General features: G+C 45.1%; 1 protein-coding gene across 12 annotated transcripts in view; it reads left to right on the forward strand.

Annotated features, from left to right (window-relative positions):
• The window catches only part of dnaaf1 (dynein axonemal assembly factor 1), a 180,025-nt gene extending 170,394 nt beyond the window's left edge, over positions 1-9,631 (forward strand). For all 12 annotated transcript variants that reach the window (XM_059992457.1, XM_059992462.1, XM_059992459.1 and 9 more), the window contains one exon: positions 9,411-9,631. In XM_059992457.1, the coding sequence (XP_059848440.1) occupies positions 9,411-9,505 (95 nt within the window). In that variant the 3' untranslated portion in view covers positions 9,506-9,631. The remainder of the gene's footprint in view (positions 1-9,410) is intronic.
• Positions 9,632-18,192: the final 8,561 nt, after the last annotated feature.

The following is an 18,192-nucleotide window of genomic DNA, read 5'->3' on the forward strand; positions in this document are numbered from 1 at the left end:
ACATCCCAACTCCTATACTCAATGCTCTGATTTATAAAGGCCAGCATACCAAAAGCCTTCTTCACCACCCTATCCACATGCGATTCCACCTTCAGGAACTATGCACCATTATTCTTAGATCACTCTGTTCTACCACATTCCTCAATGCCCTACCATTTATGTCCTACCATGGAGATTGATTCCAAAATGGCGGCACAACGCAGCTTGCAGTGGCCACTCTGGAGCTGATTATCTGTTATTTGTGAAGCGGGTGCCGTGCACAATCATAATCGATTGAAAACGGACTTGGGAGCACGGAGGAACATCGGGAAATCTCCAGGAAGACCTTCTTCATTGCTGCTGCTGCTGCTGTGAGGTCCGGGACTCTGCTGGGAAGAACAGGCCCCCAGTCCTCAGGGTCGCGTTGCCTATGGTCGTTGGTGGGACTGTCTTAATACGCTTGGCAGAGGATGGTGCTCGGAGAAGCTGTGCCGGAGGGGACGGTCGTTGGCTCAGAGGTTTGACAGACTCGGAGTCTACTGTGGTCAGGTCGCTTTCGGTGTGTCCTGAGTCTGCGAGGTTGGTTTCGACGGAGCTTTCATTGTGTGCTACGTCTGTGAGGCTGAGTTGGGCAGCGCCATGGGGGGACTTCCATTCTTCCATTCTGCCATGCTGCCAGCATGGGATGGCGACTCTGTCGGGACCCTGGGGACTTGTGGAAACTGTGTGGTGATTTCTTTTGAACTTATAGTCCTTTAACATCTTTGGACTATTTTTTCTGTGCCCATAGTCTGTTTTTTTTTATCAATTATGCTATTGTTTGCACTGTTGTAACTATATGTTGTAACTATGTGGTTTTGTGCAGGTCTTGTAGCTTTAGTTTTTGGTCTTGTTTGTCTGATGCATTTGGAGCACCTTTCCGGGGAATGCGCTCAGACGGTAGTGCGATATTAATACGCAGCAGCCTCTCCAGGCTCTGGATTGGGGATTGCCAAACGTTATGTGGATTTTTTAGTGTAGTCTGTTTTGTCATATGCTTTTGTGCTATCATTCTGGAGGAACGTTGTCTCATTTTTTAACTGCATTGCATTTGTGGTTTCTAAATGACAATAATCTGAATCTGAATTTGAACTTACCATATATGTCTTATTTTGATTAGTCCTACCAAAATGTAGCACCTCACACTTATGTCACCACATCTTTTCTTAACCCAGGCCAGTAAAAATGTTTAAAAACCTTGTTTACAGTTTTCTCAAGGGCATACCATGAGCCAAAGTTAAAATCTCATTCCGATAAACTATAGGAACTACTACCTGGTGAACAACTTCCCATTCATCACTTGCAGGAATTGTAGGTGATCTCCACTTCCTCATTAACAGTCCACTCTTAAAATAATAACTTATTGGCACCTTCTCAATTTCACTATCTGTAAGAGCTTGTTTTTTTAATTTGATAATCTCAGGGTCTCTACTCTGCTCTGTTATCTCCTTCTGAGATAGAGACAAATCTTCATGGTCAGATTTACTACAAGAGTTTTGGTCAAACAATAAAGATAAGGAAGTTTCTGACACATCCTCAAAATTTGAATCCCGAGTTGAACGGTTATGGGTAGCAGCCTCATCCTGCACAGACACACTCACCTCAGCAATCTTTTTTTCCATAGTTCAGGTTACAACACTGTAGGAATCCATGTTAGAACCTACCTTTGGTTCATCAGAGATGGGCTTAATCTTCAAATGCACTTCAGGAAAAACTTGTTCATCTGCTAAGTCATTCCCTAACAATAGAGAAACATCATTCATGGGTAATCTGGGTTGTAGTCCTATTTTAACAGGTCCTATAGCTAACCCTGACCTTAAAGTTTCTCTATGCAAATGTACAGGCTTAAGGGCACTCCCAACACCTCGTATATAGTTCCTCTTCAGTGTCAGACTCATCACTAAACTTTAGAACACTAACATAAGTGACTGAGAAGCTCCAGTATCCCTAAGGATTTTTATTGGCACCAGAGTTGATCCCTCTTTCAAAGATACAAATCCTTCAGTTTTAAAATGACCATATCCCTTCTCAACTTTGTCAGACTCTGATAAAGCTTCATTTGTATTTCTTGAACTCTGTGGATTTACAGGTTTTTCAATATGTCGCACACAGGCATCTGGGACTGCCTCCTTCTCATTCTTCCTCAATTGGAAACAGTTAGCTATTACACAACCAAGTTTCTTACAATAATTACAAAAAGGACCAAATCCTTACCTTTCTCACTAACTTCTGATTTAATTTCTGGTTTACCTTGACTCTATGCTATTTCTCCTTTTAAAAGTTCTACCCGGAGGAAATTTATTCTTATGGATTAAAGCATACTCATCTGCTAATTTAGCAGACTCTTGCAATGTAGCAGTGTCTCTCTCATTTAAGTATGTTCTTACATCAATAGCTTAGTATCTTTTATATTCCTCCATTAAAATCAACTGTTTTAAGTCATCATTCTTTCTATTCAGATTTTTAGAGGAAACCCATCACTCAAAACACACAGATTTATCGTAGGCAAATTCCACATAAATTTTGTCCATGGATTTCTTCAAATTTCTGAATCTTTCTCTATAAGCTTCCAGAACCAGTTCATACGCTTTCAGTATATGCTGCTTCACAATATCATAATCAAGTGCTTGCTCAGCAGTTAAAGCTGTATAAACTTGTTGTGCTTTACCTTGAATTACACTTTGTAACAGCACTGACGATTTATCTTTCGGCCATTCAGAAATCAGAGCAACAGTTTCAAAATGCTTGAAATATGTATCTATTTCTGTCTCATTAAATGGAGGAACCAATTTAATTTCCTGACTAAGAACAAACAGTTTCTTAGAACCAGACACCCTATCCTCAGACTTTAATTTCTCCATCACTAGCTCAAACTCCCTCTTTTTATCTGCTTCTCTAGCTGCCACTTCCGCTTTAAATTGCTCTAACTTTATTTGTTCTATTTGTAACTGCATCTCCAGTTTACTTATTGGAAATGTATCTAACACTTCTTCATCAAAATCATTCGACTCTATATAATGTGCCACAATTTTTATCTGAATTACTGGCTTTGTTGTAACCTTTGAAATTCCTTTAAATTCCAACCTAGCAATCTCGGATACATCACCCTTTCTTGCCTTCACTAATACCTCCGAGTCTGGCAATGCCAGAAAGCCGTTAATATTCATTGCTGCCAAATACCACCCACAGCCCAATCAAACAAAAGAATCGGGTATTTTCCTTTTCCAAATCAGATTGATAATTAAACAAGCACATAAGCTCAAAATAGGAATGAATCCCAGATGAGCCCCCAATTTCTGTTATGTGGTCGTCAACAATGAATATAGAATTGAGTCAGGTTTTATAAACAAACATAAACATTTATTAAACTCTGCTCAACAAAAGGGAAAAGTAAACAAATGACTAACTTAACTGGAAGTTGACTGTTATACGGTAATTTAACAAACAGCCAAGCTCTGGAGTAGTTCTTAAAGTGGTAAATTCGAACACAGTCTCAAAGTGGTAAATTCAAAGGTCCAAATGATTTATACAGACAGGAGAGACTTCCTTGAAATGGGGTTTTCTCGAAGACGCGGCATTACTGCTGATCCCAGCCAGGAGATGCCTTGTCTAAAGGATTCACGATGAAGGAAATAAAATGGCTTAAAGGAACTGACATTTTTGCTGGATTGTGAACACTGCACAAACCTTCCTGATCTTGCAGGGGTTATCTCAGATGCAGACCACTATTCCTGAATGAAGTTTCAATAAGGTCGATCCTTTATGAAACTGCCGAACGACACCAACTTTACTCAATCCTTCGTGTTCCTGTACTATGTCAGACACCCTGTGCCAATAGGCTGGTCCTGGACTTATTTCCACTTGGCACAATTAACTTACTATTTAATTATTTATGGTTTTATATTGCTATATTTCTTCACTATTCTTGGTTGGTGCGGCTGTAACAAAACCCAATTTCCCTCGGGATCAATAAAGTATATCTATCTGCTGTCTGTCTGTCTTTGGTAAAGTCTTCACTCTCCAATACTAGATTGTAGAGGTAACAAAGGTATACAAAACAAATACTGGCAGTGATTAGTGAAACTGCCGGCAATAACGTTTCCACCTTAAAATAGAAAGTAAAACTCCACTTTAAAACAAAACTGCGTCATGAGACGAATACGCAGCAAAACTGACTAAATAACAAACTACCTGCATCACAACAGGGATTTTCCCATCACATGACCTCACCAGAGGGAAAATTACATCATGTGACCTCAGACTGGCAGGAAAATTACATTACTCCACCATCACGAGCCAACTACATAATGCTCACAAGATACTCAATTACATCATGGTTATAAGACAGTCACAAGATACCCAAGCAGCAGGCAACACCACAAGGAGCCCTTCTGTTTCTGGAAAGAGGTCTTCAACTCTGAGTCAGGATGTAATGCTACCTTGTCGACATCTCATCTGCTCAGATCATGCGGGTGTCTTCCATGAGGGTCATGCTCTTCTATTTGCTAACTTTGTTTTCTATAGTTGTAATTTCTTAGTTTTTTGTGTTGTGCTTCCATTTAAGTTTAGTGGTGTGAAAATAAATAGCTATTCATCCAGATAACTTCACAGTGCCCCAGAATAGTTGGAAAGATCATGTTGTTCTAAGAGTGCCCATTACAGTTGAAGTTTCTTGTGCAACATGGCAGTGTGAATATTCTATGTGCCCCTGTTGTTGAAATCATGGTTAATTTTTTTGACAGGGAAAAAATGACCCCAAATAGTTGTTATTGCATATCTCTAGTGAAAATGATCAATTTTCAGAGATTAATCTTCAAATCTGAATGAATATACATGCCACAGTTGTCACCAATTTCATCGAGACCTGTGTGTATGAGAACATACCAGAGAACATACCAGACATTCCCAAATCAATAGCTGTGGATGAACCAGGAGATTTGTAATTTGCTGAGGGCTCGATCTATGGCATTCAAGACTGGGAATCCAGAACCATACAAACAATTCAGTTATGACATATGGAAATCTATTTTAAGAGCAAAAAAACTATACTGATTGAAGTTAGGGAGGGAATCAGATATATGTCAGCTCTGACAGGGTATGACTTCCTGCAAGGTGAAATCTAACTTTATGAATGGCTATGATGCTTCATTCCTATGTGAGCTCAATGTCTTTTATGCAAGCTTTGAAAGGGAGAATAAAGCTGCACATGTGTCAGTTCCTGCAGCATCTTGTGACCCTCTGATCTCTTGGCTGTACCTTAAAGGCCAACGTCAGGACATCTTTCAAGAGGGTAAACTCTCGCAAGGTGTCAGACACAGATGGTGTACCTGGTAGGGCATTTAAAACCTATTTCATCCAACTGGCAGGAGTGTTCAAGGTCATCTTCAATCTCTTACTGCTGTAGTTGGAGTTTCTCACCTGCTTCAAAAGGGAGACAATCTTATCAGTGCCCAAGAAGAGCAGGGTGAGCTGCCTCAATGACTCTTGCCCTAGTTGCACTCATGCCTACTGTGATGAAATGTTTTGAGAGTTCGGTCATGGCCAGAATAAGCTCCTGCCTAAGCAAGGACCTGGATCTGCTCCAATTTGCCTATTGCCACAATCTGTTTACAGCAGAAGCAATCTCACTGGCTTTGCACTCAGCCTTGGATCACCTGGACAAGAGCAATACTTGCCTGCGGTTGCTGTTTATTGATTACAGCTCAGTATTCAACACAATCATACCTTTAATTCTAATCAATGAGCTCCAAAACATGACTTCTGTACCTTCCAATGCAACTGGACCCTTGACTTCCTCATTGGTAGGCCACAGTCAGTGCAGACCAGAAGTATTATCATCTACTCCCTGACAATCAACACTGGTGCACCTCACTGATGTGTGCTTAGCTCACTGCTCTATTCTCTTTACACCTATGACTGTGTGGCTAGCTCAAACACCATCAATAAATTTGCTGCTTGACGTAACTATTGTTGGCAAAATTTCAGATGGCAATGAGGAAACACATAGCAGCAAGACAAATCAACTGGTTGAATGGTGTTGCCACAACAGCCTTGCACTTATTGTCAGTAAAATCAAGGAATTAATTGTGGGCTTTGGGGGAACATGCACCAGTGGAAGAGTGAGCAGTTTCAAATTCCTGGGTGTCAACTTCTCTGAAGATCTATCCTGGGTCCACCATATTGATACAATTACAAAGAAGGTACGGCAGCAGCTATATTCCATTAGGAGTTTGAAGAGACTTGGTATGTCTCTGAAGGTTCTTGCAATTTACTACAGGTGTACCATGGAGAGCCTTCTAACTGGTTGCAACACTGTCTAGTATGGAAGGGGGCACTGCACCGGATTGGAAAAAGCTGAAGAAAGTTGTCCACTCAGCCAGCTCCATCACAGGCACCAGCTTCCCAGTATTGAGATGCCTCAAGAAGATGGTGTCCATCTTTAAGAACCCTCATCTCCCAGGACATGCTCTCTTTTCATTGCTACCATCAAGGAGGAGGTACAGGACTCTGAAGGCACATGATCCATGTTCTAGACACAGCTTCTTCCCCTACACATCGGATTTCTGAATTGACAGTGAATCCATGAACACAACCTACTAATTTTTGCTCTCTTCTTGTGCTACTTAATTTATTTTTTAATATATTTCTTATTGTAATTTGTAGTTTAAAAATATTATCTATTCCAATATACTGCTGGCAAAATGAACAAATTTCCTGACATATATGCCAGTGATAATAAACTTGATTCTGACTGTTATCACTGATATGTTGTGAAATGTGTTGATGGAAGAAATAAAAATGACTATAACTACTAAACCAAAACAGTGCAAGAGATGAATAATGAGTAATAATGAGTAGTCTTCATGAGTTTGTGAACATTTTGGAAATCTGATGGTGATGTGAAAGAAACTGATCTTAATATGTTGACTGTGGGTCTTCCGGCTCCTGTATGTCCTCACAATGATAGTAATGCCAAGAGGAATGCCCTGGATGGTGAGGGTCTTTAATGATGGGTGCTATATTCTTGACTTGGGTGCCTTTTGAAGATATCCTTGATGGTAGCTGAGTCTATGACCCTCTGTAGCCTCTTGCAGTCTTGTACATTGAGGCTCCAGAACAGGCTGTGATACAATCATTTAGAAAGCTGTGCAAACTTTAAGTGTCTTTGGTGATGCACCAGATCTCGCCAAACTCTTAATGAAGTAACACCCCAGGATTGCATCAATGTGTTGAGTCAAGGATAGTTGCTCTGAGATGTTGATATCAAGGATCTTGAAGCTGCTCACCCTTTCCACTGCTAACCCCAGTATTCTTCCCTTCCTGAAGTCCATGATCAGTTTCTTGCTCATGCTTACACTGAGTGCAAGGTTGTTGTTGTAACATCACTCAACTAGCCTACGTATCTCACTCCTGTACCTCCTCATCAGCTTCTAAGATTCTGCCATGATTCTGTCATTGGTGAATTTATATATGATGCTGCAACTATGCATAGCCTCACAATCACGGATATCAAGCAGTGGACCATACACACATTCTTGAGATACACTTGTTATGTAACTGAATTTCTAAGTACAGATCCTTCAGTGTACTAAGCTATTGAAAAATAAATCATGCATTATTACGAGATTCAACAGTATATTCTGTATTATGCTTTTTTTTTGTACTACCTCAATGTAATTGCATATGACATTAAAAGAAAACATAATTATCTCAGTACATGTGACAGGAATATAGCAATACAGGCAGTCCCCGGGTTTCGTACAAGTTCTGTTCCTGAGTCCGTATTTGTACGGAAGTCAGAACAAGTACATCTGGTACTATTTAGTGTCAGTTAGTCAAACGTTTGTCTTAGTGTATAGTATATATTTTACCTTTCTATGCATATAAAACATTTAAGAAATGTATGTATTCCAATAATTAAACCATTGCGTTGCTTAGTAGTAATTGTAGCTTTAATCAGGGCAGCATCTTTCACATGCTCCATTATTCTCACTTTGTCTGTTATCCTTTAAAATTGTTCCGATCGTTGACCAACTGTAGTCTAACAATTTTTCAATGACCGGTGGCATTTCACCTCTTTCCAAACGCTTTATTATTTCCACTTTATTTTCAATTGCGATTGCTTCCTGTCAATGAAACAGAAACACTGCGGGCGGCGGCTCCCGAGCTTTGCCGGCTCCCGAGGTCCTAAGGACCACTACATTGAGTGGGGGCCGTGCTGGATTTGAGTATTTGATCATCCACAATATTCCGCGTGGGAATTTAAACTGGAGGTGGCAGTGTTTTCTTTTACGAGGTCGAGTTGCGAGCTCGACATCAACCCAGCACGGATGGTATGGAGTCACTGGATCGACATCAATCCGGCAGGGGAACGGTCTATCACTGGATCGAACTCGGGGAAACTCCGTTTTCCAGCCCGGCGCTGATCTCACTGCGCCACCAGCCGATCGGAACGGTGGGAGAGGGGAGACGGGTGGGGTGAGGGTGAACCTTACTAAGAAAAATTAAAGCCAACTACAAAGTTAAACACTCAACTCAGTGTCAATGGCAACAACTTAAAATGGTGGATGTCATCGCGATCCAACTTAAAATGTCGGACGGCTTTCTCCTTCCTTGGTTCGTAAGTACGAGTTGTCCGTAAGTCGGACATTCGTAACTCGGGGACTACCTGTATACAGTTCAGAATGCTGAAGTGTCAGAAAGAATATGTTACCATTAATTAACAACTTTTAAGGTGATGAAACTCTTGTAATATTGGAAACATAATAGCCAGCTTGCTACAAATAGATCCCAGGAACAGATATAGCTGTTGCTCATTGAGAAAGGAATTCCTAGCATCTTTGGAATAACTTTTCTGTGTCATTTGCCTAAGTTATGCCATGAATGTAAGAAGAGAAAGGGCCTCAATTGAAAATCCAAGTTGTTTATACTCATATACACAGGGGAATGAAATACACTTGCAGCAGCATTACAGATGCATAGTGTCCTAAAAACAGCATTCACAATGAAAGAATAAATTCTGTCAATTTTTACCAGAAAGACCACAATTACAACAAAAAAAAATTCATTTTAATGCAAAGTGATCAAAGGGGCATACTACCTGCTAATTATGGCTGCTGAGTTGGACTGCTCCAGATTTGGTTAGATTCACTAGTTACAGAAAGCACCAAATTTAAATGTAACTTTATTAAGCTACAGTCATTCTCAGCAGCATAGCCTATATTTTAAACCAGAGCATCAGTACATAATATGTAGATAGAATTTTATAAATGTGCATCAGGAAAGGTCACAGACAAAATATTCATTCAGATGTTTGTTTTCTTTCCTGAACATTTGCAAACCTGAACTTGAAGTGTTGATATCTATTAAGTAAATCTTGTTTATCTTTTCAGAACACAACCCAAAGGACAGACAAATTCAAGAGGAATCAGAAGTTCAGCATCTGGGTCTCGTCAATGTTGAAGATAATGCGTTTGAACTAGATTGAGAAGTGCATGTTTAAAAAAAAATGGGAAAAATCCAGTTCACAGAGGATTTATCTAACACTTAAGATTCCTGTTTGACAAAACAATGTTAACTTTTTTGTTAATTAATGATATTCTGTTCTACAGTATGCTGTTAGATCTATTTTCCTTTCTTTTTAATAAATTAGTCCATATTAATAACTTGACATTACAACGAATCAGAAGCCAAGTTGTGACAGCAGAAAGGCAATGGGTACAAAGGGACATGGAGGTGTTTAATAAGCAACTGCCCTCAGCAGTTAGTATTTTAAAAGTTCTTGTGTTGAGGCTTTTCATGTTGAATATCCCTCTTAGTTACTTTACTGCTTAGTTCTTCCAATCACACTACCTACGGATAATCCTCGGTCACTGTTTCAACAGTGCTGATACTTTATTCTTTATCATGATCTGGTAACTCTTGTGTGACTGGCCCTTGAGTAACCATCCCAAGTGTATGGGCCACACAGAGCTGCCTCAGAGACCCAGGTTCAGTTCTGACATCTGCTGCTATCTATGTGGAGTATTTATGTTCTCACTTTGATGACATACGTTTCCCCAGGTACTCTGATCTTATCCCATATCCAAAAGATTGGTGGGTTGATTGGTAAATTGTCTATTGTGTAGTTGCGCGCAACGCGCTACTAAAGAAACACATGGAGGCAGAGAGAGCTGAACTCAGAATGCCTTTACTGATTTCAAGATCGTGTGCTTAAATCTCCCCTCCCATGGACCCTATGACCCGCGGGGCGGATGTGACGTCAGGCTGTCCCCAGGAGGTCCGCCCCGAGCAGGTAGTTCCAAACGCATGACCACGTATCCGCCCGCGGCTCCCTTTATGGCGGTTTGAGTCCCGTGTATGCGGGCGCCACACCACCGCCCTGCCAGAAACGTCCATCAGGGGAGTGGAGCCCCCAGTCTGTGTGGCTTGCCTGGGTGGTCGGCATCACCAGCGCGGTGCGGGTACCCTCACTGGTTGCTCAATGCCCAAGTGCGCCAGTTTGAGGGACCATGCCTGGAGGTCGGGACCCTCAGGGTACCTACCTTGTCCTGCAGCCTCGTTAGCACCGCTGCTGGAGTTTCTTTTGAACCTCAGGTCTCTGGTACGAACTCGCCTGGGACCATCAGGGGGGTGCCATAGACCAATTCTGCCGAGGAGCTGTCCAGGTCCTCCTTGGGGGCTGTGCGGAAGCCCAGTAGGACCCAGGGAAGCTCATCTATCTAGTTGGGGCCCCTGAGGTGCGCCATTAGGGCTGACGAGATGCTGGTGGAATCGCTCTACCAAACCGTTGGACTGGGGATGGTACGCTGTGGGGTGATGCAGCTGGGTGCCCAGGAGCTGCGCCAGTGCTGTCCACAAACCAGACGTGAACTGCGACTCTCTGTCAGAGGTGATGTCCGTTGTGAGGCCGAACCTGGCGATCCAGTTTGCAATGAGCGTCCTGGCGCAGGACTCAGTGGAAGTGTCTGCGAGCGGTATGGCTTCCGGCCATCTGGTGAACCTGTCTACCATGGTAAAGATATACCTGGCATCCCAGGAGACTAGCGGGGGCCGACGATGTCCACGTGGATGTGTTGGAACCTCCTGTGCGTTGGCTGGAACTGCTGGAGTGGAGCCTTCACGTGTCGCTGGACTTTGGCGGTCTGGCAGTGTACACAGGTCGTGGCTCAGTGTCCAACCTGTTTGCGCAAACTGTGCCAGACGAATCTGTCCACTACCAGCTTGATGGACGCCCGGCTGGGTCAGGTCGTGCAGTGTGTCGAACACCTGGCGTTTCCATGCTGCTGGTACCACGGGTTGGGGTTTGCCGGCAGACACGTCACACAGGAGTCGATCCGCTGCCGGGCCGATGGAGACGTCCTCCATCTGGAGCCCCGAAATGGCGGTGCGGTAAGCCAGGTGTCCGACCGTTGTGCTTCCGCCAGTGTTGTGTAGTCTATTCCTGATGACGATATGCCTACTGAGTGGAGGCAGGGGCAAGACAGTGTGTTGGCGATGATGTTGTTCTTCCCTGCGATGTGGCGGATGTCCGTGGTGAATTCTGAAATAAAGGACAGGTAGGTGCCTCCGCTGCCGAGCCGACCATGGCTCCAATACCTTGGCCAATGCAAAGGTGAGGGGCTTGTGGTCCGTATACATGGTGAACTCCCTTCCCTCGAGGAAGTATCGGAAATGCCAAACAGCCAGGTAGAGAGCTAGCAATTCTCTGTCGAAAGCCCTGTACTTCACCTCTGGTGGCCGTAGGTGCTGGCTGAAGAATAATCAGTGGTCGCCACTGGCCCTCGACGAGCTACTCCAGGACTCCGCCAACTGCCATGTCGGAAGCGTCGATTGTGAGTGCCGTGGGTACATTAACTCTCTGGTGCACTAGGCGCCTTCGCCAGCGCCTCCTTGGCCTGCTCGAACGCCTCCGTGGACTCCGCGTCCCATACCACTTTTTTGGCCTTGCTAGCCATCAGGCTGAACAAGGGTCTCATGATGTGGGCCGCTGCCGGCACGAACTGACGATAAAAGTTGACCATCCCTACGAACTTCTGCAGCCCCTTGACCGTGCTGGGCTTGGGGAACTGGCGGATGGCCTGGACCTTGTCCGGTAGGGAAGCTGCGCCATGTTGGTTGACTCTGTGGAGAAGTCGATCTCCGTCAGCCCAAACTGGCACTTTGCCAGATTGATTGCCATCCGTGGTCGCTTAGGTGTTGGCAGAGCTGGTGCAAATGTGCCACCCGCTCTTAGTGCAAACTGCTGGCCATCAGGATATCGTCCAAGTAAATGAAAGCAAAATCCAGGCCGCGTCCCACCGAGTCCATGAGCCGTTGGAAAGTTTGGGCTGCATTCTTGAGACCGAAAGGCATCCTCAGGAATTGGAACAAGCCGAACTGGGTGATGAGGGCTGTCCTGGGCATGTCGTCGGGATGCACTGGGATCTGATGATATCCCCTGACCAGGTCAATTTTTGAGAAGATGGTCGCTCTGTGCAGGTTCACCGTGAAGTCCTGGATGTAGGAGACCAGGTATCTGTCAGCGGTTGTGGTGTCGTTGAGCCTTCTGTAGTCTCCGTAGGGCCTCCATCCTCCTGTGGACTTGGGCACCATGTCCAGTGGGGATGCCCACGGGCTATCTGAGCGGTGTATGATTCCCATCTCTTCCATCTTACAGAACTCCTCCTTGGCGAGATAGAGCTTGTCGGGTGGGAGTCTGCGAGCTCGGGCGTGCAGTGGCAGTCTTTGCATGGGGATGTAGTGCTGTACGCCACACTTGAGGTCAGCCATGGAGAACTGTGGGGCGACTATGAAGGGGAATTCCACCAACACCCTGGCTAATTCGTTACCCGAGAGGGTCACGGAATCCAGGTGGAGGGCCGGTAGCTTGAGTGCTCCGAGCTGCAAAGTCTGGAATGTCTCGGCGTGGACCAAACGGCGGCCTTTCACGTCGACCAGGAGGCAGTTGGCTCGTAGGAAATCTGCCCCTAGTAGTGGCTGTGACACCGCTGCCAATGTGAAAGTCCAAGTGAAACGGCTGGACCCAAAATGCAGTGAGATAGTTCGCAGGCCGTACATCCGAATACTGGTGCCATTTGCAGCAGTGAGTTTGGGGCCTGGGACCGCGTTACGAGTGTCCAAGTGCCACCCGGAGTGTCGGTCCCAGAGGTATAGGAGGCTGTCTTGGTGGTCAGCCATCGTAGCCATGAACGACGGCTGGCCCCAGCGTTTCCTGCAAAAGCACATGGTGGACAGCAGCAGCGTGCACCTGAGCCCCACCTTTGGTGGTAGAAACACCATCGTTCTGAACTTTCATCTTTTTCTCCCGTGGGTCTCAATGGCTTCGGTTGTGGGGCCTGGGCTTTGGGGCACGTGATCATGACTAGGCCAGTGGTGGCTGCTGCACGTTGCTTGCTCTGCCAAAGGACATCTGTTTTAGCCGCGACCCTGCGTGGGTCACTGAAATCCTAACTCGCGAGGAGGAGGCGAATGTCCTCTGGCATTTGCTTGAGGAACAACTGTTCAAATAAAAGGCATGGCTTATGGCCGTCATGAGTGCCAGCATATCATTCATGAGCTTGGATGGCGTGCGTTCACCCAGACCATCCATGTGTAGGAGCCGCGTGGCTCATTTGCGGCAGGAGAGTCCGAAGGTACAGATCAGGAGCGCCTTAAACTTAGTGTACCTGTCCTCCATTGGAGGCTGGCGTAGGAAGTCGATGATCCGGCCTACCGTCTCCTGGTCAAGCGTGCTGACCACGTAGTAGTACCGTGTAGCGTCGGCAGTAATGTCTCTGATACTGAACTGGGCCTCAGCTGCTCGAACCAAACGTGGGGCTGAGTGGCCCAGAGAGTTGGGAGCTTCAGAGAGACCGCGCTGCGCGAGTTGCTCAAACTCATGGCTGGTCACTGAGTCGCCGGCTCCAGATGCCGTCTGGAACATCGGGGTCAGCAATGTAGTCGTGCACAACGTGCTACTAAAGAAACACACAGAGGCAGAGAGAGCTGAAAGAATGCCTTTACTGATTCAAGATTGCGTGCTTAAATCTCCCCTCCCATGGGCCCCTGCAACCCGTGGGGCGGACTGTCCCCGGAAGGTCCACCCCGAGCGGCTAGTTCAGGGGTCGGCAATGTTTACCACTGAAAGAGCCAATATGGACCCATTTCCCACAGAAAAGAAAACACTGGGAGCCACAAAATGAAATAACACTGCATACAACGGATTTTTTTTGCCTTTATGCTATGTATAAACAAACTATAATGTGTTGCATTTATGAAATTGATGAACTCCTGCAGAGAAAACGAAATTACATTTCTGCATGCAACAAAAACATTTTGAACTCCGAAAAAAAGACGTTGGGTTGAAGGTTACTCCGTAGGTAGCCTACCTTGGATCGAAGAATTAAAAGAATGCGCGCACTGGCGGGTGTCAGGCATTGGCAGTTGTGATGTATATTAATAGCGATAAAAAACACGTTGTAGCGGTGTAGCGCTACACGCAGCGCTAAAATAAAGACACTGCAGTCAAAGGTAACTTTATTCGAACTAAACAGCCTTGCTTTAAAGCCTCCCTCAACCCGTCCCCGTGGGCGCGGATGCTCCAAAAGACACGTACTCACAAACCCCCGTAGGCTATCTCCCTTAGTCGGAACGGTGGCTAATTGTGAGCCGGTTCGGATGTGCCAGGAAACGGTGTCTCCGCAAAGTTTTCATATTGTACAAGATCACCATAATCTTCAAATTTCGAATTACATTTCAAAAGCTAACAAACCACGGGGAGCCGCATCACAGAGATCAAAGAGCCGCATGTGGCTCTGGAGCCGCAGGTTGCCGACCTCTGGGCTAGTTCCAAATGTGCTACCGCTTGTCTGCCCACGGCTCCCGATGGTGGTTCGAGTTCCACGTGTGCGGGCCACCACAACTGCAAATTTTTCCTTGTGTAGGCAAGTGGTAGAATCTGGCAGGAGTTGATGAGAATGTGGGGAGAATAAAATGTGATTAAATGTAAGATCTGTATAAAAGCGATAGTGGATGACCAGTATAGTCTTGGCAGGCCAAAGAGCCCATTTTTGTGTGAAACTACTCATGGAACAGGAAAAGAGGCTTTCAGCCCATGATTCTGTGCCAAACTGAACTAATGGCATCAAACCCCTAGATTGCAGAAGACAATTAACTGGTTGACTATCAGGAGAAGGAGGGGAAATGGACAGCCAGTGCAGAGTACACCTGTGGCTGTTCCCCTCAATAATAAGTATACAACTTTAAGGGGGCAACCTACTGGGGGGGGGGAGCCACAGTGACTGGGTCTCAGGAAGAGAGGTGATGAGGGCTGCACTATTGATGGGCAATTCCATAGTCAGAGGAACAGAAATGAGGTTCCGTACGCTCAATAGAGACACCAGAATGGTATGTTGTCTACCTGGTGCCAGATTCAGGGATTTCTTAGATCAGGTATATGGCATTCTCAAGGGTGAGGGTTAGCAGCCAGAAGTCTTGGTACATGTTGGTACCAATGGCATTAAAGGTAGACAAGGTAAGGAGGTCCTGAGGGGAGATTTCAGGGAGCTCGGTAAAAAGCTGAGAAACAATCTCTGGTTCTCTGCCTGTGCCATGTGCCAGGGTAAGAATAGGATGATTAGGCAGGTGAAAGTGTGGCTGAGGAACTGGTGTAGGGGCAGGGGTTCAGATTTTTGGGTCATCGGGATCTCTTCTGGGGAAGGTACAACCTGTACAAAAGGGACGGGTAACACCTAAACCAGAGGGAATCCAATATCCTTGTGGGCAGGTGGACTAGAATTGTTCAGATGGGTTTAAACTAATTTGTCAGGGGGATGGGAACTGGAGTGATAGTGCTGAAGATGAGGTAGCTGGTTTACAAACAGAGGCAATGTGTAGTGAGGAGAGGCTGTTGATTAGACAAAACTGCAGTCAACAGAATGAGTTGCAATGTAAAAGGCAGACAAAATCAAAAAAAGTGAATACAGGACTGATAGTGTATTTGAATGTGTGCAATATATGGTATAAGGTAGATGAACTTGTAGCACAGTTGCCATGTTTGATGTAGTGGGCATTACTGAATCATGGCTGAAAGAAGATAATACCTGGGAGCTTAATGTTCAAGGATGCACATTTTATCGAAAGGACAGGCAGGAAGGCAGAGGGTGGCAGTGTTACTCTATTAGTAAAAAATGAAATCAAATCCCAGAAAGAGGTAACATAGGATATGAAGCTGTTGAATCATTGTGGATGGAGCGAAGGAACTGCAAGGACAGGAGTTGTATACGGACCCCCAAACATTAGTAAGGATGTTGTCTACAAATTACAGTGGGAGATAGAAAATGCATACCAGAAGGGCAATGTCAAAATAGTCCAATCACAAACAAGAGAAAATCTGCAGATGCTGGAAATTCAAGCAACACACACACATGAAATGCTTGGAAGAACTCAGCAGGCTAGGCAGCATCAACAGAAAAGACTACATTTGATGTTTTGGGCAGAGACCCTTCATCAAGACTGATGGTAGTGGATAGTGTGGAGGGCTGTCAGAGGTTACAGTGGGACATTCATATGAAGCAAAACTGGGCTGAGAAGTGGCGGATGAAGTTCAACCTAGATAAGCATGAGGTGGTTCATTTGGTAGGTCAAATATCATGGCAGAATATAGTTTTAATGGTAAGACTCTTGGCAGTGTGGAGAATCAGAGAGATCTTGGAGTCCGAGTCCGTAGGACAGTCAAAGCTGCTGGCCAAGTTGACTCTGCGGTGCATTGGCCTTCTTCAATCGTGGGATTGAGTTTAAGAGCCGAGAGGTAATGTTGCAACTACATAGGACACTGGTCAGACCCCACTTGAAGTACTGTGCTCAGTTCTGGTCACCTCACTATAGGAAGGATGTGGAAACTATAGAAAGGGTGCAGAGGAGATTTACAAGGATGTTGCCTGGATTGGGGAGCATGCCTTACGAGAATAAGTTGGGTGAACTTGGCCTTTCCTCCTTGGAGCGAATTAGATTGAGAGGTGACCTGATAGAGTTCTATAAGATGATGAGAGGCATTGATCGTGTGGATAGTCAGAGGCTTTTTCCCAGGGCTGAAATGGCTAACACAAGAGGACACAGTTTTAAGGTGCTTGGAAGTAGGTACAGAGGAGATGTCAGGGGTAAGTCTTTTTTAGTGCCGAGAGTGGTGAGTGTGTGGAATGGGCTGCCAGCGATGGTGGTTGAGGCGGATACAATAGGGTCTTTTAAGAGGCTCCTGGATAGGTACATGGGGCTTAGAAAAATAGATGGCTATGGGTAACCGGAGGTAATTTCTAAAGTAATTACATGTTCGGCACAGCATTGTGGGCCGAAGGTCCTGTATTGTGCTGTAGGCTTTCTGTGTTTCTATCCCTTTCCAATGCTATGGTAAAGGAGGTAGAATTATGATCACTATCTCCAAAATGTTCTCCCACTGAGAGACCTGACACCTGACCAGGTTCATTTCCCAATATCAGATCAAGCACAGACTCTCCCCTTGTAGGCTTATCTACATATACAGTACTGTGACAGGAAACCTTCAACACACCTAACAAACCCCACTCCATCTAAATCCCTTGCTCTAGGAAGATGCCAATCATTAGGGAAATTAAAATTAGTACTGCACCATTCCAGAATCTGTCTCCCTATCTGCTGTTTGATGACCCTGTTACTATTGGGTGGTCTATATATTTAAAAAACAAGTAGAGTTATTGACCCCTTCCTGATTAGAGAGCCTAAGGTAAAAGAACTCTGAGAGGAAAGTGATCAGAATATGATCAAATTCACCATGAAACTTGAGATGGAGAAACTAAATTCTGATGTATCAGTATTACAGCAAAGTGAAGTGAATTGTAGAGAAATGAGAGAGGAGTTGGCCAGAACTGATTGGAAAAGAACAATTCCTCCCTCTCTACACCTCCCCCTCCTCTGTCCACCTCCCCCCCTCTCTCCAATCCCCCTTTCTCCAATCCCCCTTTCTCCACCTCCCATCTCCACTCTTCATCTTCCCACACCTCGCCACCAACCCCCCATTCCTCCTCCCCCCTTACCCTCACCACCTCTCCCTCCTCTCTCCACCTGACCCCTCCTCTGTCCACCTCCCCCTTCCCTCGCCTCTCTCCACCAACCCCCCATTAATCCCTCCCCCCTTACCCTCACCACCTCCCCTTCCTCTCT

This window comes from Hypanus sabinus, chromosome 17, assembly GCF_030144855.1.
Source record: "Hypanus sabinus isolate sHypSab1 chromosome 17, sHypSab1.hap1, whole genome shotgun sequence".
In the NCBI taxonomy this organism is placed as follows: Eukaryota; Metazoa; Chordata; class Chondrichthyes; order Myliobatiformes; family Dasyatidae; genus Hypanus; species Hypanus sabinus.